Genomic DNA, 23,901 nt, shown 5'->3' with positions numbered 1-23,901 from the left:
ACCCACCAGATCCCTCCACCCTGATCACACCCCCCAGATATCCCCGCCCTGATTACACAGCCCAGATACCACCACCCTGATTACGCACCTTAGATACTTCCACCCTGATTACACAGCCCAGATACCCCCAACCTGATCACACCCCCAGATTCCCCCACTCTGATCACATGCCCAGATACCCCCCACTGATCACACCCCTATATACCCTCACTCTGATCGCACCCCTAGATACCCCCTCACTCTGATCATACCCCAGGTACCCCACCCTGATCACACTCTCCAGATACCCTCACTATGAACACACACCTTCAGATACTCCCACCATGATCACACCCCCAGATACCCCCCCCCCCCCACACTGTGATCACACCCCCAAGATCCCCCCAGATTCCTACATTCTGATCACACCCCCAGATTCCCTCCACTCTGATCACACCCCCAGATCCCTCCACTCTGATCACACCTCCAGATCACCCACCATATTCCTCTACCCTGATAAAACCTCCAGATCCCTCCTCTCTGATCACACCTCCAGATCACCCACCAGATCCCTTCACTCTGATAAAACCTCCAGATCCCTCCTCTCTGATAACACCTCCAGATCACCCACCAGATCTCTCCATTCTGATCACACCTCCAGATCCCTCCTCTCTGATCACACCTCCAGATCCCTCCACTCTGATCACACCTCCAGATCCCTCACCATAACCCTTAACTGTGATAAAACCTTCAGATCCCTCCTCTCTGATCACACCTCCAGATCACCCACCAGATCGCTTCATTCTGATAAAACCTCCAGATCCCTCCTCTCTGATAACACCTCCAGATCACCCACCAGATCTCTCCATTCTGATCACACCTCCAGATCCCTCCTCTCTGATCACACCTCCAGATCCCTCCACTCTGATCACACCTCCAGATCCCTCACCATAACCCTTAACTGTGATAAAACCTTCAGATCCCTCCTCTCTGATCACACCTCCAGATCACCCACCAGATCGCTTCATTCTGATAAAACCTCTAGATCCCTCCTCTCTGATCACACCTCCAGATCACCCACCAGATCTCTCCATTCTGATCACACCTCCAGATCCCTCCTCTCTGATCACACCTCCAGATCCCTCCACTCTGATCACACCTCCAGATCACCCACCAGATCCCTTCATTCTGATAAAACCTCCAGATCCCTCCTCTCTGATCACACCTCCAGATCACCCACCAGATCTCTCCATTCTGATCATACCTCCAGATCACCCACCAGATCTCTCCATTCTGATCACTCCTCCAGGTCCCCCACCCGATCTTTAAACCCTGATTTCTAGATTGTAAGCTCTAATGAGCAGGGCCCTCTGATCCCTCCTGTATTGAATTGTATTGTAACTGTACTGTCTGCCCTCATGTCATAAAGCGCTGCGCAAACTGTTGGCGCTATATAAATCCTGTAAAATAATAATCGCACCTCCAGATATCCCACCAGATATTTATGTAGATATATATATATATATATATATATATATATATATATATATATATTGTGTAGGGGGGGCTTTAACACTATTATTTTATTAACATGATGTGTAGTATGAAGTACTGAGGAGAGCAGTGTCCTCTGAGAATGCCGGAGAACTCAGCAATGGTTATTTTCCGCTGCTGGAAAACAGACACCTATGAGATGTTTTTCAGGCTTGCTGTTCCTCTGAGCTCCACAAGGTGGTGATCTCACTGCTACCTAGACAGAAATTTGCTATAGAAGACAGACAGGAAGTGATGTCAGAACAAGACAGGAAGTGATATCAGATACAGACAGGACTTTCCGTGTGGCAGGAAGTAGAGAGGATACATTGCTGTGGCAGTAGAGGAGGTAATAAGATTTTACTTTCTATACCCCCACCCTGATCACACCTCAGATCCCTCCACTCTGACCACACCTCCAGATATGGTTGCCACCTCATCCCTTTAAACCCGATCCCATATGAATCACACAGGTTCTATGGCTGATTAAGGTGGTAATTAAACTCACTTGGTGCCTTATCTGCATTAAATTAGTCTCAGAACCTGAGTAATTCATATGTGTTCGGGTTTAAAGGGATGAGGTGGCAGCTCTACCTCTAGATCCCTCCACTCTGACCACACCTCTAGATCCATCCACTCTGACCACACCTCTAGATCCCTCCACTCTGACCACACCTCTAGATCCATCCACTCTGACCACACCTCTAGATCCCTCCACTCTGAGCACACCTTTAGATCCCTCCACTCTGAGCACACCTCTAGATCCCTCCACTCTGACCACACCTCAAGATCCCTCCACTCTGACCACACCTCCAGATCCCTCCACTCTGACCACACCTCAAGATCCCTCCACTCTGACCACACCTCAAGATCCCTCCACTCTGACCACACCTCAAGATCCCTCCACTCTGAGCACACCTCTAGATCCCTCCACTCTGACCACACGTCTAGATCCATCCACTCTGACCACACCTCTAGATCCATCTACTCTGACCACACCTCTAGATCCCTCCACTCTGAGCACACCTTTAGATCCCTCCACTCTGAGCACACCTCTAGATCCCTCCACTCTGACCACACCTCAAGATCCCTCCACTCTGACCACACCTCCAGATCCCTCCACTCTGACCACACCTCTAGATCCCTCCACTCTGATCACACCTCTAGATCCCTCCACTCTGACCACACCTCTAGATCCCTCCTCTCTGACCACACCTCTAGATCCCTCCACTCTGACCACACCTCTAGATCCCTCCACTCTGACCACACCTCTAGATCCCTCCACTCTGACCATACCTCTAGATCCCTCCACTCTGACCATACCTCTAGATCCCTCCACTCTGACCACACCTCCAGATCCCTCCACTCTGACCACACCTCCAAATGAACCCTGGGCCCGCGCTCCGCCTTCTCCCACCCACTCCGCCTGCCCACTGACTTCCGGGGTGCAGGTATCGGGTGAAGCATTGGGAGCATTTGCCCGAGTACAAGTACTCGGGCAAATACTCAGTATCGGCGCTGATACCGATACTAGTATCGGTATTGGTGCAACCCTAGTATGATGTGTAGTATGAAGTACTGAGGAGAGCAGTCTCCTCTGAGAATGCCGGAGAACTCAGCAGTGGTTATTTTCCGCTGCTTGAAAACAGACACCTATGAGATGTTTTTTCAGGCTTGCTGTTCCTCTGAGCTCCCCAAGGTGGTGACCTCACTTCTACCCAGACAGAAAGTTGCTATAGAATACAGACAGGAAGAGATGTCAGGACAAGACAGGAAGTGATATCAGATACAGACAGGACTTTCTGTGTGGCAGGAAGTACAGAGGATACATTGCTGTGGCAGTAGAGGAGGTAATAAGATTTTATTTTATATACCCCCACGCTGATCACACCCCCAGATACCCCCACTCTGACCACACCTCCAGATCCTTCCACTTTTACCACACCTCTACATCCCTCCACTCTGACCACACCCCCAGATACACCCACTCTGACCACACCCCCAGATACACCCACTCTGACCACACCTCTAGATCCCTCCACTCTGACCACACCTCTACATCCCTCCACTCTGACCACACCTCCAGATGCCTCCACTCTGATCACACCTCCAAATCCCTCCACTCTGATCACACTTCCAAATCCCTCTACTCTGACCACACCTCCAGGTCCCTCCACTCTGACCACACCTCCAGATCCCTCCACTCTGATCACACCTCCAGATCCCCCCACTCTGATCACACCTCCAGATCCCTCTATTCTGATCACACCTCCAGATCCCTCCACTCTGATCACACCTCCAGATCCCTCCACTCTGACCACACCTCCAGATCCCTCCACTCTGATCACACCTCCAGATCCCTCCACTCTGATCACACCTCCAGATCCCTCCACTCTGACCACACCTCCAGATCCCTCCACTCTGACCACACCTCCAGATCCCTCCACTCTAATCACACCACTACATCCCTCCACTCTGACCACACCTCCAGATCCCTCCACTCTGACCACACCTCCAGATCCCTCCACTCTGATCACACCTCCAAATCCCTCCACTCTGATCACACTTCCAAATCCCTCCACTCTGACCACACCTCCAGATCCCTCCACTCTGATCAGACCTCCAGATCCCTCCATTCTGATCACACCTCCAGATCCCTCCACTCTGACCACACCTCAAGATCCCTCCACTCTGACCACACCTCTAGATCCCTCCACTCTGACCATACCTCTAGATCCCTCCACTCTGACCACACCTCCAGATCCCTCCACTCTGACCACACCTCCAAATGAACCCTGGGCCCGCGCTCCGCCTTCTCCCACCCACTCCGCCTGCCCACTGACTTCCGGGGTGCAGGTATCGGGTGAAGCATTGGGAGCATTTGCCCGAGTACAAGTACTCGGGCAAATACTCAGTATCGGCGCTGATACCGATACTAGTATCGGTATTGGTGCAACCCTAGTATGATGTGTAGTATGAAGTACTGAGGAGAGCAGTCTCCTCTGAGAATGCCGGAGAACTCAGCAGTGGTTATTTTCCGCTGCTTGAAAACAGACACCTATGAGATGTTTTTTCAGGCTTGCTGTTCCTCTGAGCTCCCCAAGGTGGTGACCTCACTTCTACCCAGACAGAAAGTTGCTATAGAATACAGAAAGGAAGAGATGTCAGGACAAGACAGGAAGTGATATCAGATACAGACAGGACTTTCTGTGTGGCAGGAAGTACAGAGGATACATTGCTGTGGCAGTAGAGGAGGTAATAAGATTTTATTTTATATACCCCCACGCTGATCACACCCCCAGATACCCCCACTCTGACCACACCTCCAGATCCCTCCACTTTTACCACACCTCTACATCCCTCCACTCTGACCACACCCCCAGATACACCCACTCTGACCACACCCCCAGATACCCCCACTCTGACCACACCTCTAGATCCCTCCACTCTGACCACACCTCTACATCCCTCCACTCTGACCACACCTCCAGATGCCTCCACTCTGATCACACCTCCAAATCCCTCCACTCTGATCACACTTCCAAATCCCTCCACTCTGACCACACCTCCAGGTCCCTCCACTCTGACCACACCTCCAGATCCCTCCACTCTGATCACACCTCCAGATCCCTCCACTCTGATCACACCTCCAGATCCCTCTATTCTGATCACACCTCCAGATCCCTCCACTCTGATCACACCTCCAGATCCCTCCACTCTGACCACACCTCCAGATCCCTCCACTCTGACCACACCTCCAGACCTCTCCACTCTGATCACACCTCTACATCCCTCCACTCTGACCACACCTCCAGATCCCTCCACTCTGACCACACCTCCAGATCCCTCCACTCTAATCACACCTCTACATCCCTCCACTCTGACCACACCTCCAGATCCCTCCACTCTGACCACACCTCCAGATCCCTCCACTCTGATCACACCTCCAAATCCCTCCACTCTGATCACACTTCCAAATCCCTCCACTCTGACCACACCTCCAGATCCCTCCACTCTGATCAGACCTCCAGATCCCTCCATTCTGATCACACCTCCAGGTCCCCCACCAGATCATTTCCACCCTGATTTCTAGATTGTAAGCTCTAACGAGCAGGGCCCTCTGATTCCTCCTGTATTGAATTGTATTGTAACTGTATTGTCTGCCCCCATGTTGTAAAGCGCTGCGTAAACTGTTGGCACTATATAAATCCTGTAAAATAATATTCACACCTCCAGATATCCCACCAGATATTTATGTAGATATATATATTGTGTAGGGGGCTTTAACATGATGTGTAGTATGAAGTACTGAGGAGAGCAGTCTCCTCAGAGAGTGCTGGAGAACTCAGCAATGGTTATTTTCTGCTGCTTGAAAACAGACACCTATGAGATGTTTTTCAGGCTTGCTGTTCCTCTGAGCTCCACAAGGTGATGATCTCACGTCTACCCAGACAGAAAGTTGCTATAGAAGACAGACAGGAAGTGATGTCAGGACAAGACAGGAAGTGATATCAGATACAGACAGGACTTTCTGTGTGGCAGGAAGTACAGAGGATACATTGCTGTGGCAGTAGAGGAGGTAATAAGATTTTATTTTATATACCCCCACCCTGATCACACCCCCAGATACCCCCACTCTGACCACACCTCCAGATCCCTCCACTTTTACCACACCTCTACATTCCTCCACTCTGACCACACCCCCAGATACACCCACTCTGACCACACCTCTAGATCCCTCCACTCTGACCACACCTCCAGATGCCTCCATTCTGACCACACCTCCAGATCCCTCCACTCTGATCACACCTCCAGATCCCTCCATTCTGATCACACCTCCAGATCCCTCCATTCTGATCACACCTCCAGATCCCTCCACTCTGACCACACCTCCAGATGCCTCCATTCTGACCACACCTCCAGATCCCTCCACTCTGACCACACCTCCAGATCCCTCCACTCTGACCACACCTCCAGATCCCTTCACTCTGGTCACACCTCCAGGTCCCTCAACCAGATCATTCCACCCTGATTTCTAGATTATAAGCTCTAACGAACAGGGCCCTCTGATTCCTCCTGTATTGAATTGTATTGTAACTGTACTGTCTGCCCCCATGTTGTAAAGCGCTGCGTAAACTGTTGGCGCTATATAAATCCTGTAAAATAATAATCACACCTCCAGATATCCCACCAGATATTTATGTAGATATATATATTGTGTAGGGGGGCTTTAACATGATGTGTAGTATGAAGTACTGAGGAGAGCAGTCTCCTCAGAGAGTGCTGGAGAACTCAGCAATGGTTATTTTCTGCTGCTTGAAAACAGACACCTATGAGATGTTTTTCAGGCTTGCTGTTCCTCTGAACTCCACAAGGTGATGATCTCACGTCTACCCAGACAGAAAGTTGCTATAGAAGACAGACAGGAAGTGATGTCAGGACAAGACAGGAAGTGATATCAGATACAGACAGGACTTTCCGTGTGGCAGGAAGTACAGAGGAGGCTGTGGCAGTAGAGGAGGTAATAAGATTTTATTTCCTATACCCCCACCCTGATCACACCCCCAATTACCCCCACTCTGACCACACTTCCAGATCCCTCCACTCTGACCACACTTCCAGATCCCTCCACTCTGATCACTCCTCCAAATCCCTCCACTCTGACCACACCTCCAGATCCCTCCACTCTGATCACTCCTCTCTGATCACACCTCAGATAGATCCCCAACCAGGTCCCTTCCATCTGATCACACCCCCAGATTCCCCCCATCTCTTCAGTCTGATCACACCTCCAGATCCCCCCAGATTCTTCCACTCTGATTACACCTCCAGATATCCCACCAGTTATTTATGCGTGTATATATATATATATATATATATATATATCTATATATATATATATATATATATATATATATATATATATATATATAATGTGTGTAGGGGGGACTTTAACATTATTATTTTATTAATATGATGTCTTGTGTGAGGTACTGAGGAGAGCAGTGTCCTTTGAGAATCCTTTGAGAATGTCAGAGAACTCAGCAGTGGTTATTTTCCGCTGCTTGAAAAATGGACACCTATGAGACATTTCTCAGGGCTGCTGTTCCTCTGAGCTCCAATTCGCAATAGTGTGAACCCAGTATAGTCCTGGCCAAAACTTTTGAGGATGACATAAATAATACTTTTCACAAAGTCTGCTGCTTCAGTGTTTTTAGATCTTTTTGTCAGATGTTACTATGTTATACTGAAGTATAATTACAAGCATTTCATAAGTGCCAAAGGCTTTTATTGACAAATACATGAAGTTTATGCAAAGATTCAATATATGCAGTGTTGACCCTTCTTTTTCAAGACCTCTGCAATTCACCCTGGCATGCTGTCACTCAACTTCTGGGCCACATCCTGACTGATAACAGCCTATTCTTGCATAATCAATGCTTGGAGTTTGTCAGAATTTGTGGGGTTTTTTGTTTACCCGCCTCTTGAGGATTGACCACAAGTTCTCAATAGGATTAGGGTCTAGGGAGTTTCCTGGGCATGGATCCAAATTCCGATGTTTTTTACCCAAGCCACTTGGTTATCACTTTTTGCCTTATGGCAAGGTGCTCCATCATGCTGGAAAAGGCATTGTTCCTCACCAAACTGTTCTTGGATGGTTGGGAGAAGTTGCTCTCGGAGGATGTTTTTGTACCATTCTTTATTCATGGCTGTGTTCTTAGGCAAAATTGTGAGTGAGCCCCATCCCTTGGCTGAGAGGCAACCCCACACATGAATGATCTCAGGATGCTTTACTGTTGGCATGACACAAGACTGATGGTAGCGCTCACCTTTTCCTCTCCGGACAAGGTTTTTTCCAGATGCCCCAGACAAACATGAAGGGCATTCATCAGAGAAAATGAGCCCAGTTCTCAGCAGTCAAATCCCTGTACCTTTTGCAGAATATCAGTCTGTCCCTGATGTTTTTTCCTGGAGAGAAATGGCTTCTTTGCTGCCCTTCTTGACGCCAGGCCATCCTCCAAAAGACTTCTCCTCACTGTGCATGCAAATGCACTCACACCTGCCTGCTGCCATTTCTGACCAGACTCTGCACTGGTGGTGCCCCGATCCCACATCTGAATCAACTGTAGGAAACCGTCCTGGCATTTTCTGGACTTTCTTTGGCGCCCTGAATCCTTCTTCACAAATGCAGTGGAAATGATTTTTTATGGGATTAAGTTCATTTTCATGGCAAAGAGGGACTTTGCAATGAATTGCAATTCATCTGATTACTCTTCATAACATTCTGGAGTATTTGCAAATTGCCATCATAAAAACTGAGGCAGCAGACTTTGTGAAAATGAATATTTGTGTCATTCCCAAAACTTTTGGCCACGGGTGTACAGCCAAAGCTTGTTTGGCTGTACTTCTCCTACGGATCAAAGAAGTGAAATTCGTTCTGCACTCATGTGACCCGTTTTCAGCAGACGGTGGGCTGAAGCCCACTGTCGGCTGACGTCACAGAACTGGTCCAGACTCGGGCAAGATCATGACGATAAAGTCGGGATCTGTCCACATGCCTGGACCAGCACCTGGCTCAGCCTCTCAATGAGCTGCACCAGTCAGCGGGGGGGGGGGCAAAGGGTAGAGAGCCCCGAGAACCGAGTGATTGGCGGTGGTAGATCACTCAGTTCTCAGTGTTAGAGCCAGCGGGGGACAGATACAGCATTGAACTGATGATGCATCCACCTAGGTAAGTATGATTGGCAGGAAAAAATGAACCCTATACTTCTTTTTTTTAATTATTGTGCTAGGGATTATTTCTGTGTTCTACTGTGGGTTAATTATTTTGCTGTGCTAGGGGTTGCTGCTGAACTTGACACAAGCTAGGGGATTTCATTTCTGGCCCTATTTTAATCCCACAGTCTGTTCAGTTTACCAGGTCTTATTTGGTCTACACAAAGGGTGAAAAGGGTTGCACTACAAGCTATAGACCATGAAGAAATATCCACTTGTTGGCCATAGCCACTTTCTGCCACACCCACCAGCATGCCACATAAGCACCCCCACTCTTGCTTCCAGCACCAGCATAAAAACGCCCAATTAAAATGTCTGGAGCCACCCCTGGGATTGGAATATGTATGTCTATTTTAAAAGATTCAAATAGGAACAAAGAGGAGAAAAATGTCATTTGTAGTAATTGTCCTGAAAACATATTTTTCCATAATGATCCCAGTCTCAGATCTTCCGTAGCTTTCAAATGTCCCTGATTTGGAACAATGTCCCTCTGTCCCTCTTTGCTCCTCATTTGTCCCTCATTTTGGCCTGATCTATATAGTTGTATATAAAATGCACTACTATCAAAAAGTGTTTCCCAGCGCTAAACCTTTCATCCAATTTCTAAATTGCTGCATTTGTACATTTCAAAAGCCAATATAAAGGAATAATAGTGGTAAAAAAAAGCACTTGTGGGTTTGACTAATATATATATATTTTTTTGTATAATTCTCCTTCAAGGGGACGTGGCAGGGGGTGTGTCCTATGCCTAAATACGTTTACTAATAAATGTCCTTCATTTCCATTTCAAAAATTTGGGAGATATGGATATTCATCCTAAAATGTGATCAGTAAAGTCTGCGGAGTACACGGAGATCCTAGGCATATGTGTTCTGGCAAAGCCAAAAGGCAAGGTTCACTTTTCAGTTTAGGAGAGGTGGGACACACATGAGAGAAATGATTCTGTGTACAGAAACCTCACAGAGTGCCCCCTACAGCTCCTCCCAATGTCCCTCCAATCAAAGTCGGAGATTACTATGACATCACACTGACCTCAGAGCTCCTCCTCCCAATGTCTTTCCATCTGGCACTTTTTTTTTTATTCAATGGTCTTAGGATGTGGGCAGACCCTTAGCATCCTCAATAGCAAAACAGGACGGCTGGTCCTGCATTTTGAGTAATGGTGTCAAAATGCCTTTTAGCTACATTGTGGGAGACCTGTGCGGGTAAATTGTATCTCACTGAGGCTGTAATAAAATTGAGACCTGACCGGAGAGGTGAGGAGGATTCTGGGAATATTGATTGATTTTACTATTTGTGTTCAAATCTAGGGTTTTCCTCCTGTGAAGTCTGGAGATCATATGACCATCACATTGCCTCCACCTCCCTCCCTGATAGAATAGAGAAATAAAAAGAAGATTCTAGAAGTCACCAGAGAGATCATGGAGGAGAGGTGAGCGGTGCTGGGAATTCTGGGACATTATCCAGTAACAGACAAGGGATGTGTCTGGATGGTGACTGTATCATTGTGTGTGTCAGGTTCCTATAAGGTGTCAGGATGTCACTGTCTATTTCTCCATGGAGGAGTGGGAGTATTTAGAAGGACACAAGGATCTCTACAAGGACGTCATGATGGACAATCAGCCGCCCCTCACATCACCGGGTAAGAGGAGACTTTATTGTAAAGGAGAGAGCAGTACGGAGGGTCCACCTAGATCCCCCATCATCTGATAAACACATAGAAACAATGTATTCAGTCAGTGTGTGTGTTTCCTACAGATGGATCCAGTAATGGGAACCCCCCAGAGAGATGTCCTCATCCTCTGTATTCCCGGGATTCCACACAGGAAGGTCACACCATCCCTCACCATCATCAGGTAGATGATTGACAATTATTGGTGGTTGTGATTTATACACAGCATGTTTGTTACAATGAATGTTTTATTATATCTTTCAGAGTGGAAACCTCTGGGATGATAATATTGTTGTTAAAGAAGAGTATAAAGAGGAGGATGAGGAGTATGGAGTGATGGAGGAGTTTTCAGAAGGACACAAGGATATGATGGAACCACCTAATACCAGGAACCCACCAGATAGATGTCCCCGTCCTCTGTATTCCCAGGATTCCACACAGGAAGGTCACACCATCCATCACTGTTACAAGGTTGGTGGTATGGAACATCTAGAACATGGCCTTATAGAGACGATGTGTGGATTTTTTATGTGATGTCACAATATTAAAGTTTGTGTCTTACATATGATATTTTCTATCCAACTCTTGGTTTAGGGTGAAGATCTGATAGATATAAAAGTTGAGGTTAAAGCAGAAGAAGAAGAAGAGAGGTATGTGAGGGATGATCAGCAGTCTATGGAGGAGGATGGAATAATCAGGCTAATTATAGAGGAGGACACTCCTACAGAGATCAGCACAGGTGGGTCATTAACACTAAATACATTCCTCCACCCATACTGCTCACTGATTGGTCCAGACTAGGGCGGTAACTGGGTGATATCAGCCTGTAATACCCTGGTCACTTTCCTGAGCTGTGTTTCCCGTCCTGTATACCTGTATTTCTCTCCAATATTCTTCCTTCTCTGTGCTGCAGACACAATTTATTTATCTAGATTGGATTTATGGCGATTCTAGGATTCAGCAGGCAGCAAAATGTTCATGTTCAAAAGGTCGGGGTCTTAGGTCTTCTGCTCCATGCTCGAGTAGTAAGATCTCTGACAGAACAATTCCCCCAGGATTACTTGCTCTGATGTTTGCTGGCTGTGCCGGGTGGAGGGATATGTCTGTATAGTCTCAGACCCAAGTCACTGAGTGCAGTCTCAGGAGATGGGAGGCAGCGGTGTGGGACCTCTGCAGTAAACCTCTCAAGTAAACATTTAAGCTTCCACTGATTACTGAATACCAATATTATGAGTCCTTACCATTACACTATATAATTTTGTTGTACATTACATAATTCTGAAACTATATAATCCTATCTGCTGTATCTTATACAATATATTGTATGTTACATATGTAAGCAGGTTGAACCCTGCTAAAATCAGTTAGGTACATGCCCAGGCTGGATTGGGTAAGGGTTAAGTCTTTGCTACCCTTGATCCCCATGATTAAAGTTATATTAAAGGCTTTCTTAAAAAAAAAAAAAAAAAAGATAGCGAATACTTACCTGCTCTGTGCAGTAGTTTTGCACGGAGCAGCCTGGATCCTCCTCTTCTCGGGTCCCTCGCCGGGGCTTCTGGCCCCACTCACAAAATGGTGTAGTCAGAGTATCCAGTCCACCCAGCTTCACATAGACCCGACTTCTGCTCTCTATCATCTAGCTGCTGTTATATATAAACATAATATGTACAGTTGTGCTCACAAATTTGCATCCCCAGGCAAAAATCGTGAAATGTTGGCAGTAATATTAAAAATATAACCGATCATGCCAAAAAAACTTTTATTTAAGGATAGTGATGATATGAAGCCATTTATTATCACATAGTTGTTTGACTCCTTTTTAAATCATAATGATAAAATAAATAACCCAGATAAGCCTGATGAAAGGTTTCCATCCCCTGGAATGTTTGGCCTTGGTACAGACACACAAGGTGGTACACACAGGTTAAAATGGCAATTAAAGGTTAATTTCCCACATCTGTGGCATTTTAAATTACTATTTGTGTATAAATTGTCAGTGAGTTTGTTAGCTCTCACGTGAATGAGCAAGCTGGATACTAAGCCATGGGGAGCAGAAAAGAACTGTCAACAGACCTGCATAACAAGGTAATGGAACTTTATAAAGATGGAAAATATATGCCAAAATTTCACGTTTTCTGCCAGGGTGTACACACTTTTTTGAGCGAAGCTGTATTTTTAGTTACAAAGGGTAGGTGAGGCTGAAAAAAGACACAAGTCTATCAAGTCCAAACAATGTGTGTGATTATATGTCAGTATTACATTGTATGTCCCTGTATGTTGCGGTCGTTCAGGTGCTTATCTAATAGTTTTTTGAAACTATCAATGCTCCCCGCTGATACCACTGCCTGTGGAAGGGAATTCCACATCCTTGCTGCTCTTACAGTAAAGAACCCTCTACGTAGTTTAAGGTTAAACCTCTTTTCTTCTAATTTTAATGAGTGGCCACGAGTCTTGTTAAACTCCCTTTCGCAAAAAAGTTTTATCCCTATTGTGGGGTCCCCAGTACGGTATTTGTGAATTGAAATCATATCTCCTCTCAAGCGTCTCTTCTCCTCATCTTTTCCTCATCACTAATATCCTCCAGACCCTTTATTAGCTTTGTTGCCCTTCTTTGTACTCGCTCCATTTCCAGTACATCCTTCCTGAGGACTGGTACCCAGAACTGGACAGCATACTACAGGTGCGGCCGGACCAGAGTCTTGCACAGCGGGAGAATTATCATTTTATCTCCGGAGTTGATCCCTTTTTAATGCATGCCAATATTTTGTTTGCTTTGTTGGCAGCAGCTTGGCATTACATGCCATTGCTGAGCCTATCATCTACTAGGACCCCCAGGTCCTTTTCCATCCTAGATTCCCCCAGAGGTTCTCCCCCCAGTGTATAGATTGCATTCATATTTTTTGCCACCCAAATGCATTATTTTAAATTTTCTACATTGAACCTTATTTGCCATGTAGTTGCCCACCCCATTAGTTTGCTCAGATCTTCTTGCAAGGTGTCTACATCCTACTGAGAAGTTATTGCCCTGCTTAGCTTAGTATTGTCTGCAAATACATGGATTGAACTGTTTATCCCATCCTCCAGGTCATTTATGAACAAATTAAATAGGATTGGTCCCAGCACAGAACCCTGGGGGACCCCACTACCCACCCCTGACCATTCCGAGTACTCCCCATTTATCACCACCCTCTGAACTCGCCTCTGTAGCCACTTTTCAATCCATGTACTCACCCTATGGTCCATGCCAACGGACCTTATTTTGTACAGTAAACGTTTATGGGGAACTGTGTCAAATGCTTTTGCAAAATCCAAATACACCAGATCTTTATCTAGATGGCAACTCGCCTCCTCATAGAAGGTTAATAGATTGGTTTGGCAAGAGCGATACTTCATGAATTCATGAATCCATGCTGATTACTGCTAATGATACCGTTCTCATTAGTAAAATCTTGTATATAGTCCCTTATCTTCCACTCCAAGAACTTGCATACTGTTGATGTTAGGCTAACTGGTCTGTAATTCCCAGGGATGTATTTTGGGCCCTTTTTAGATATTGGTGCTACATTGGCTTTTCTCCAATCAGCTGGTACCATTCCAGTCAGTAGACTGTCAGTAAAAATTAGGAACAATGGTCTGGCAATTACTTGACTGAGTTCCCTAAGTACCCTCGGATGCAATCCATCTGGTCCCGGTGATTTATTAATGTTAAGTTTTAAATTTTAGGTTCAATAAATTTTTATTGTATTTATAATATTTTTCCAAACGGAAGATAAATAAATTAACAAGACCAGATGCTCGACATCGGGCAAACTGGCTTAATAGGAAAGAAACATACATAAGAAAAAAGTACAATATTATGCATTCTGTCGTCAATATGTAGATAACTAGGTGTCTCGACAGCGAGGACAACTTTCAGATCTTTTGCTGTTAAACATATTAACGAAAATTCCTGCGATCTGGGCGCCCCAACGGGATCATGCTGCATCCAGATGTCAAGGAATTCAAAATAATCAGACAGGTAATATAAGAGCTAACAGCATATGTACATTGGCGTATTGTCAAGTATCCTGGGTATTTTGAGAAAATCATTAGTGAAGATCAGAATACTTTGGGTTACAAATCGTTGCTATAGATAGCCAAAGGGGATAGTATAAGAAAAAAGAAGAGTGACAGTATGAAGGGAAAAGGGGGGGCAAGAGAAGGGAGACTGGTAGGGTAGAAAAGAGAGGGGGGGGAAGACAGCGAGCCTCGTCCCAAAATGGAACATTTATTTCTAGGGCATTTGAATTGGGTTGAGTGGTCCTGTAGCCTGACCAGATGCGCTTGTGTCTGTGAGTCTGCGCTTTAGTTTATCTGAAGTAGAGTAATGCCCCCAGATACTCCAGATGAAGGAGAATTTTGCATATTTGTCTATGGCATTGGCTTGCATTTCCTCCATAAGCATGGTATTGTTTATCTCACTCCCCCACTCTATAAGAGTTGGGGGAGAGGTGGATTTCCAGTGTCTAGAGATCAATTGCCGTCCAGTACTGAGAAAGAATTTTAGGAGGTTGTGTTTTTGTGACTTAATTTTGCCAGGTAGTATGGAGAGGAGAGCAATAAAAGGAGAGGGGGAGAGCGGTTTATCATATATTTCCGTGTAGGTCTGGAAGATTTGAGTCCAAAACGGATGGATTACATCGCATTCCCACCAGATGTGACTATACGTACCCTTCGCTGAGTTACATCTCCAACAGATGTCGGTGGTTGATGGGAACATGATCCTGAGATTCGTTGGCACCCGATACCATCTGGATAATACTTTATAATTTTTTCCTTGGTATAGCACGAGATGGCTGATTTGTGGGTAAAGAGAAAGGCTTTACCCCATTCAGCAACGGTTATTTCCCCCCCTGAGTTCCTCTGACCATGCTTTGGTTTAATTAGGTAAGGTATCATGAGTGTGTTCTATGATCAGTTTGTAGATCAGTGAAAGGATGTGACGGGGAGTTTCCGATAATGTGCATAGTTGTTCGAAGCCAGCCAAAGGTCTGTGAATTTTTTGGAGTCGTGTATTTTTTTGCAGTAGGTTGTCAGGTGTAAACGCGTTAACCACGTCACGTTGGAGGATGTACTGTTTAACTCTGACACGAAAGTGCCATGTGTGCTATTAACAAATTGTCGTGCTGTAGGCCAAGCAGCTCTGTTATAGTTATCTATGATTTGGGTTGAACCGCCCTCAGGGAGGGCCAGATTGTCAAATAGAGGAGTAAGGGGACCTGGTTCAGAGGAGAGCGAATAGCTTTCTTTTCTACGGTACCAGATTACCAGGGCATCTCTGGTCAGAGGGGACAGCTTAGTAAGAGACTTATGGGTCCGTTCATAAAACCATGGCAAAGCCCGGAGGTCAGTTGAAGATAAATCTTGTTCCACCAAGGTGGAGGCTTTAAGTAGTGGGTGGGGGAACCACTCCAGGATATGGGAGACCACTGCCGCGGTGTGATAGAGTTCAAAATCTGGGAGGCCTGTCCCACCTTTAGAGGTAGGGGCGCATTAGAGTTTGTGTCTCCGTCTGGGATGGTTTCCCCTCCATACAAATCGGATCGCCATAGAACGGAGAGTGCGGAAGAAAGCGGATGGTAGAGCAATTGGGAGGGCTTGAAATAAATACAGTAGTTTAGGGAGTATGTCCATTTTCAGCACATTCATGCGCCCGAACCAGGATACTGGTAATTCCCCTCGGCTTTCTGTGAGGCGTCTAAGTTTTATGAGAAGTGGACTGAAATTTAGGGCGTATATCTCCGATGTGTGGTTTGGTATAGCCGTACCCAGGTATGAAATTGATTTTGTTTGCCATTGAAATGAGAAGTTGGCTTTAAGAGAGGAAAGAGTTGACTGCGTTAAGGAAATATTCAGTGCTTCCGTTTTGGAGATATTCAGTTTATAGTTACTGAAACCTCCGAACCGGTTGATGGTATGGATGGTATACTAATATGGGGAGTCACATAGAGAAGCAGGTCGTCTGCGTAAAGGGAAAGTTTACATTGGGAGGATGGGGTTCGTATCCCTCGTATGTCAGGGTTTGCTCTAATAGCTTGGGCTAGGTGTTCTATTACTAGGGTGAATAGGAGGGGGGAGAGGGGACAGCCTTGTCTTGTGCCATTTGATATTGTAAGTTTCTCTGATTGGGTCCCATTAACTGAAATTATAGCTGAGGGTTTGGAGTATAGGGACATGATGCGTGAAAGCATTCTAGGTCTTATGCCCCGTACACACGGTCGGATTTTCCGATGGAAAATGTCCGATCGGAGCGTGTTGTCGGAAAATCCGACCGTGTGTGGGCTCCATCGGACATTTTCCATCGGATTTTCCGACACACAAAGTTTGAGAGCAGGATATAAAATCTTCCAACAACAAAATCTGTTGTCAGAAATTCCGATCGTGTGTACACAAATCCGACGGACAAAGTGCCACGCATGCTCAGAATAAATAAAGAGATGAAAGCTATTGGCCACTGCCCCGTTTATAGTCCCGACGTATGTGTTTTACGTCACCGCGTTCAGAATGATCGGATTTTCCGACAACTTTGTGTGACCGTGTGTATGCAAGACAAGTTTGAGCCAACATCCGTCGGAAAAAATCCTAGGATTTTGTTGTCAGAATGTCCGAACAAAGTCCAACCGTGTGTACGGGGCATATGTCCTATTTGGGAGAGGGTGGCTTGGAGAAAGGGCCAGCTGACCCTTTCAAAAGCCTTCTCGGCGTCACAGGAGAGAAGGCAGGTTGGTATGTGATTAAATGCCAGGAGGTGGATGGTTTTGGTGGTATTGTCCCTGGCTTCACGTCCAGGGACAAAACCCACTTGATCTCTATGTATTAGATTTGGCAAAAGAGGTGAGAGACGGTTCGCTAAGATCTTAGCATATAATTTAAGATCTATATTTAATAGGGATATCGGTCTATAATTGGAGCATAGGGAGGTGTCTTTGCCTGGTTTCGGGATGACTACTATTTGGGCTTGGAGTAAAGTGGGGGAGGGAGCTAAGTTCTCATCTATGGCATTGAATGCTTTTGCCATCAGAGGAGCTAGCAAAGGAGCAAACATCTTATAGAATCGTGAGGAGAACCCATCTGGTCCTGGGCTTTTACCATTCTTTAGGTTTTTTATGGCAAATTGGAAATCGGAGTCAGTCAGGGCAGATTCCAAGTCCTCTGCTTCAGAGGCTGCAATAGTTGGGAGTGCAGTTTCCTGAATATATGAGGACAGGTCTTGTGTTGGGGGACCCGTTTGGGGCTTGGGCGGCGGTGTTTGGGGAGTGAGGTTATATAGGGCGGCATAATATTGACGGAATTCTTCGGCTATGGCTAGGTTATTTATTATTTTACTGTTGTTGGGAGAGTTAATACAGGAGATAGACTTCCGAGTCTGTTTGGGCTGAAGAGTCTGTGCAAGATGTCTGCCGCACTGGTTGGCTTGTGAGAAATGGGCGAATCAACCTTTAGCAATTGCTACCAGTGAGCGTTCCGCAAAGATTTGCAAGAGGTCTTTTCTGGCGTTAGTGAGTTCTAGTTGTAGTTTGTTATTGGGGGATCGTTTATGTGACTCTTCTAAGGTGGCTATTAAGGACAGGAGACGTGTGATGTCTACTGTTCGTGCACGTTTAAGTCTGGAGCCGTGTTGGATAAGTTTACCCCTAAGGACACATTTGAGAGCTTCCCATTCCATGAGTGGGTTGGTGTCATCATGGGCATGGTCTGAAACGAAGTGTTTCATGGTCTGTATGATGTCCTGGGTACATACCGAGTCAGAAAGCAAATTGTCGTTTAATCTCCATGTGGCTCTCTTCTTTTGTGTGGGTATACTTCCCAAGCTCATATGTATGGGGGCATGGTCGGACCACAAAGTAAGGCCTATAGAAGTGTTGGGGGAAAAAATCTAGTAAGGATTGGGAGATGAAGATGTAGTCTAGTCTACTGTAGTTGGAGTGTGCCGGGGAGTAATATGGAAATCTTTAGTGGTGGGGTGTAGCATCCTCCAAACGTCCACTAGGGATAAGTCTGAAAGGAGTGTACGCATTTTGGTCAGGGAAGCTGGGGAAATTGAGGACTTACCCGTTGAGGTGTCAAGGCGCGGTATCAAGGCGGCATTGAGGTCTCCTCCCAGGATCATGTTGGTAGTGCTAAATCTTTTCAGGCGAGAAGTCACCGTAGAGAGGAACTGCAGCTGATCCTGGTTTGGAGAGTAAACATTGATTATAGTATAAATCATATTCATATATGAAAGTTTTAGAAAAACATATCTCCCTAGTGGATCAATAAGGGTGTCTAGCACATCTGGTGTGAATGAAACATGGAATGCGATAGAAACCCCCTTGGATTTTGCCAAAGGGTTGGTACTATGAAACCAAGTGGGATATTGCCTGTGGAGGAGATGCGGAATCGTGTCAGACCTAAAATGAGTTTCCTGGAGAAGTAGCATTTGGGTACGGATTTTGTGAAAATGATATAGTATTTGCCTCCTTTTCTCTGGGGTGTTAAAGCCCCAATTTAAAGAGGAGACTTTCAGGGAGGTTTGTATTGCCATGGGGAAGGAGATTTGGCATTTAGGCTAAATTTAACATGGGAGAGGCTTGCTGTCTCAAAGAAGGGGGAGGAAGGGTGAAAAGAGGCATTAGAGCAACCCCCAGTGGTGTTGAGGTGTAAGGTAAGTGTAAGTGAAAAAGAAAAGAGAACCAGATAGAAAAGAAAGGTAGAAAAACCAAGGCCTCAAAGTTAAGTTTTTCATTTTAAGTCTAATTTTAATTCTGTCCTTTGTTAACCATGGAGGTGCTTCCTGTGATGTGTCATGAGGATAAACACTGCAGTTTTAGTTACTAAAGCCCCCCAATTCCCTCGTGAAGACTGAGGAGAAGAATAAATTCAATACCTTCGCCATCTCCCCATCCTTTGTAACCAGATATCCTTCCTCATTATTTATGGGGCCAATATGGTTTGTCCTCCCTTTTTTACTGTTTACATAGTTAAAGAATTTCTTGGGATTTTTTTTGCTTTCCTCCGATATGTGTCTTTCATGTTCTATCTTAGCCGCCCTAATTGCACCCTTACATTTCTTGTTGCATTCTTTATGAAGTCTGAATGCTGATGATGATCCTTCAACCTTGTATATTTTGAAGGCCTTCTCCTTTGCTTTTATAGGTATTTTTACATTGGAGTTAAGCCATCTAGGACTTTTGTTCGCTCTTTTAAAATTATTACCCAATGGGATGTATTGGCTAATGCCCTTAATTATTATGCTCTTAAAGCGAACCCATCTCTCCTCTGTGTTCTTTGTTCTTAAGATTTAATCCCAATTTATGCCTTCTAGCAAGGTTCGTAGGTTAGGGAAGTTGGCTCTTTTGAAATTCAGTGTCTTTGTATTCCCCTTATGTTTCCTATTTGTGTGATTTATACTGAAGCCAATATACCTGTGATCGCTGTTTCCTAAATTGCCCCGTATTTCCACATCTGTGATCAGGTCTTTATTGTTGTTAATCAGTAGATCTAGTAACGCCTTGTTTCTATCTGGTGCATGTACCATCCCGCCCATGAAATTGTCCTGCAAGACATTTAGGAACTGGCATGCCTTAGATGAATGCGTGGTTCCCTCTGCCCAGTCTATGTCTGGATAATTAAAATGCCCCATTATGATAACACTGCCCAAAATTGTGATAGGAGATCCGTCTCCCCCTCCTCCCTCAGGTTAGGGGGCCTATAGCATACTGCCAGTATTATTTTCCTCTTAGCTTCATCCCTTTGGAGCTCTACCCATAAGGATTCCACCTCCTCCCTAGCTCCTTTAGTGATGTCATCTCTCACATTCACTTGTACATTATTCTTGATATATAGGCATACCCCTCCAACTTTTTTTCCCTCTCTATCACTGCGATAGAGGGTATACCCTTGAATGGATGACAGCCAATCATGAGAGCCGTTGAACCAGGTCTCTGAAATTCCCACAAAATCCAAATCCTCCTCGTACAACAGTATCTCTAGTTCACCCATCTTGTCCGCCAGGCTCCTGGCATTGGTGAACATGCCACGTAGTTTAGACTGGTTGCATACTATCCTCTTATTGGGTGTTTCAAGATTGCAACTAGAACTTGCTACTATACTTACCTTGTGTTTATGTGCTTTAGTCAACCTACCACTAATGCCCCCAATACTACCCTCTGGAATATGTTCCGTGCTGACTATCTCTACCTCTGGGCTCTCCCCCCAGTCGCCTAGTTTATAAACCCCTCTAACTAATTTTCCTTTGTTACACCCATTTCCTACTAGGTGGACATTTTACTGTATATCTGATGATTTGATTTGATTGGAGCACAGACTTTTACATGTTTATAATAATGTGATAACATACTCAAACTTTGGAACCTTAAACAGAAAGTGATAATGAGGGAGGAGTCAATAACCCAATGATGGTGGTCTTCAGAATCAGTCCAGTCTTCATCTTGGTTGTTCTCCCCCCATCCTCACTCTCTGACCTCTGGTGGGGCTCAGCCCCGCTGTTATTCATGCCTAAGTCATGGACTAAATAAGGAAGTGCAGTACTTCTTGTGTTGGGAAGATGGCAATGAGTGATAGAGGGGGTGGGGACACTCGTCCTATAATCACCTCTTTACTGTCACTCCTATAAAAGACAGTTCTCGTTGTTTCCTCACTCTCTGACTAAGGTCCATGAATAAAGAAATGAACTGGTAGGAGATCAGAGGACACATTTACTAGTGACCTTGAGGGTGGAATTGTAAGATCCTCAGAGACAAAGCTGCCTGATGTGGGCGGAGTCCTGGTTTAGGGGAACCAATCTGCTCACGTCTAGTAATAATCTTTTTATCTCTATTTTAGTAGATGGACGGGAGATGAAGAAAACCTCAGAGGATTGTCTCACTTTGTCTCCAGACTGTAAAGTAGAAGATGAGGACATCACACAGTATAGTCCAGGAGAAAACCCGGTGACCTCAAATGTCCATCCGGCACCACACAGTGTAGATGGACCATCGTATTCCTCTTATCCTGAGGAACCTCAGACTGTGAGGGACGGTGCCGTCCTTCCAACAGATAAGAGGTTTTCCTGTACTGAGTGTGGGAAGTTTTTCCAATTTAAATCCCATTTTATTGTGCATAAAAGATCTCACACGGGGGAGAAGCCTTATTCCTGCCTTGATTGCGGGAAATGTTTTTCAGTGAAGTCCCATCTTATCACACATCAGAGGTCTCACACTGGGGAGAAGCCCTATTCTTGTTCTGAGTGTGGTAAAAGTTTTAAACAAAAATCAGAACTTGTCTCACATCAGAGGTGTCACACAGGGGAAAAGCCGTTTTCCTGTCCTGAGTGCGGGAAATGTTTTAAACAAAAATCAGTACTTGTCATACATCAGAGGTCTCACACAAAGGAAAAGCCATATTCCTGTACTGAGTGCGGGAGATGTTTTTCAGATAAGTCCAATCTTTGCAGCCATCAGAGATTGCACATGAGTGAAAAACCACATTCCTGTCCTGAGTGCGGGAAAGGTTTTGTGCAAAAATCAAAACTTGTCAAACATCAGAGGTGTCACACCAGGGAAAAGCCTTATTCCTGTCCGGAGTGCGGGAAATGTTTTTCAGATAAGTCCAATCTTTATAGACATCAGAAATTGCACATGAGTGAAAAGTCATATTGCTGTTCTGAGTGTGGGAAATGTTTTTCACAGAAGTCCAATCTTTACAGACATCAGAGATTGCACACGGTGGAGAAGCCACTCTCCTGTTCTGAGAGGGAATTGTTATTCACTGAAGTTCTGTCTTCCTGTACATCAGGAATCCCACGTGGCCATGGCTATGATTAAGGATACACACCAAAATGCGTAAGCCCTGTATTATTTTGTACCACACCTGGATTAATAAATTCATTTAATGTGGAAGATCGAGCTGCTGGCTTTCTTTCATCTACAGTGTCACTATGGTGACAGTGAGCTACTCTGATGACAGGATGTAAAAAGAAAAAGAATAAAAAAATGTAAAAAATTGAATAACAAATTGCAAAAAAGCTGTAAAAAGCAATAAAAGCTTTTGCAAATTCCAAGCAGATTTTCTGTGTCAATCTTTTTATTAAAGTTTTAACCACTTCCGGACCGCACCACGCTGATATATGTCCTAACTTTGAAGAGGGATATCTTTGTGATGGCAGCAGATAGCTGCCATAATCCCAGTATCCTCTTCTTCGGCCGGCGTTCCGGTTTCCGATAATAGTGGTGGATACGCCGCAAGATCACTTTTATTGGCAGCGGGAGAGGGCCCCCTCCGCTACCACGCTCCGGTGCCCTCCACCGATCTCATATTTAAGAGGTCCTGTGATGCTTTTTTTCTATTACAAGGGATATTTACATTCCTTGTAATAGGAATAAAAGTGACACAATTTTTTTTTTTTTTTTAAAACAGTGTAAAAATAAAAGGTAAAATAAATAAGAAAACATTTTTTTTTTTTTTTAAACGCGCCCCGTCCTGCTGAGCTCAAGTGCAGAAGCGAAAGCATACGTGAGAAGTGCCCGCATATGAAAACGGTATTCAAACCACACATGTGAGGTATCGCCACGATTGTTGGAACAAGAGCAATAATTCTAGCCCTAGACCTCCTCTGTAACTCAAAACATGCAACCTGTAGAATTTTTTAAACGTCGCCTATAGAGTTTTTTAAGGGTAAAAGTTTGTCACAATTCCAGGAGCCGGCGCAATTTTGAAGCGTGACATGTTGGGTATCAATTTACTCGGCGTAACATTATCTTTCACAATATAAATAAAAAAATTGGGCTAACTTTAATTTTGTCTTGTTTTTTAATTTAAAAAGTGTATTTTTCCCAAAAAAAAAGTGCGCTTGTAAGACCGCTGCGCAAATACGGTGTGACAGAAAGTATTGCAACAACCGCCATTTTATTCTCTAGGGTGTT

The 23,901-nt window shown here is 45.0% G+C and overlaps 2 protein-coding genes across 2 annotated transcripts in view; both read left to right on the top strand.

The window, feature by feature from the left end:
* The window catches only part of LOC141121614 (uncharacterized), a 257,821-nt gene that overhangs the window by 74,373 nt on the left and 159,547 nt on the right, over positions 1–23,901 (top strand). The window lies entirely within an intron of this gene.
* LOC141121602 (uncharacterized) lies at positions 4,679–23,044 on the top strand. The gene is made up of 9 exons (XM_073611251.1): positions 4,679–4,767; positions 5,914–6,091; positions 6,861–7,033; positions 10,599–10,720; positions 10,807–10,930; positions 11,047–11,144; positions 11,225–11,431; positions 11,555–11,699; positions 21,824–23,044. Exons 5-9 carry the CDS (start codon positions 10,846–10,848, stop codon positions 22,801–22,803), a joined length of 1,515 nt encoding a protein of 504 aa, XP_073467352.1. The 5' UTR covers positions 4,679–4,767; positions 5,914–6,091; positions 6,861–7,033; positions 10,599–10,720; positions 10,807–10,845; the 3' UTR covers positions 22,804–23,044.

This window comes from Aquarana catesbeiana, unplaced genomic scaffold (genome assembly GCF_042186555.1).
Source record: "Aquarana catesbeiana isolate 2022-GZ unplaced genomic scaffold, ASM4218655v1 unanchor226, whole genome shotgun sequence".
NCBI classification, from domain to species: Eukaryota; Metazoa; Chordata; class Amphibia; order Anura; family Ranidae; genus Aquarana; species Aquarana catesbeiana.
This window is presented reverse-complemented; position numbering and strand designations above follow the sequence as displayed.

Bases quoted from the DNA above. Each gene is read 5' to 3' on its own strand.
- LOC141121602 (XM_073611251.1), top strand. From the start codon at position 10,846: ATGGAGGAGTGGGAGTATTTAGAAGGACACAAGGATCTCTACAAGGAC. The intron at 11,145-11,224 runs GTAGATGATTGA...TATATCTTTCAG, and splicing joins CCATCCCTCACCATCATCAG to AGTGGAAACCTCTGGGATGA. The intron at 11,432-11,554 runs GTTGGTGGTATG...CTCTTGGTTTAG, and splicing joins CCATCCATCACTGTTACAAG to GGTGAAGATCTGATAGATAT.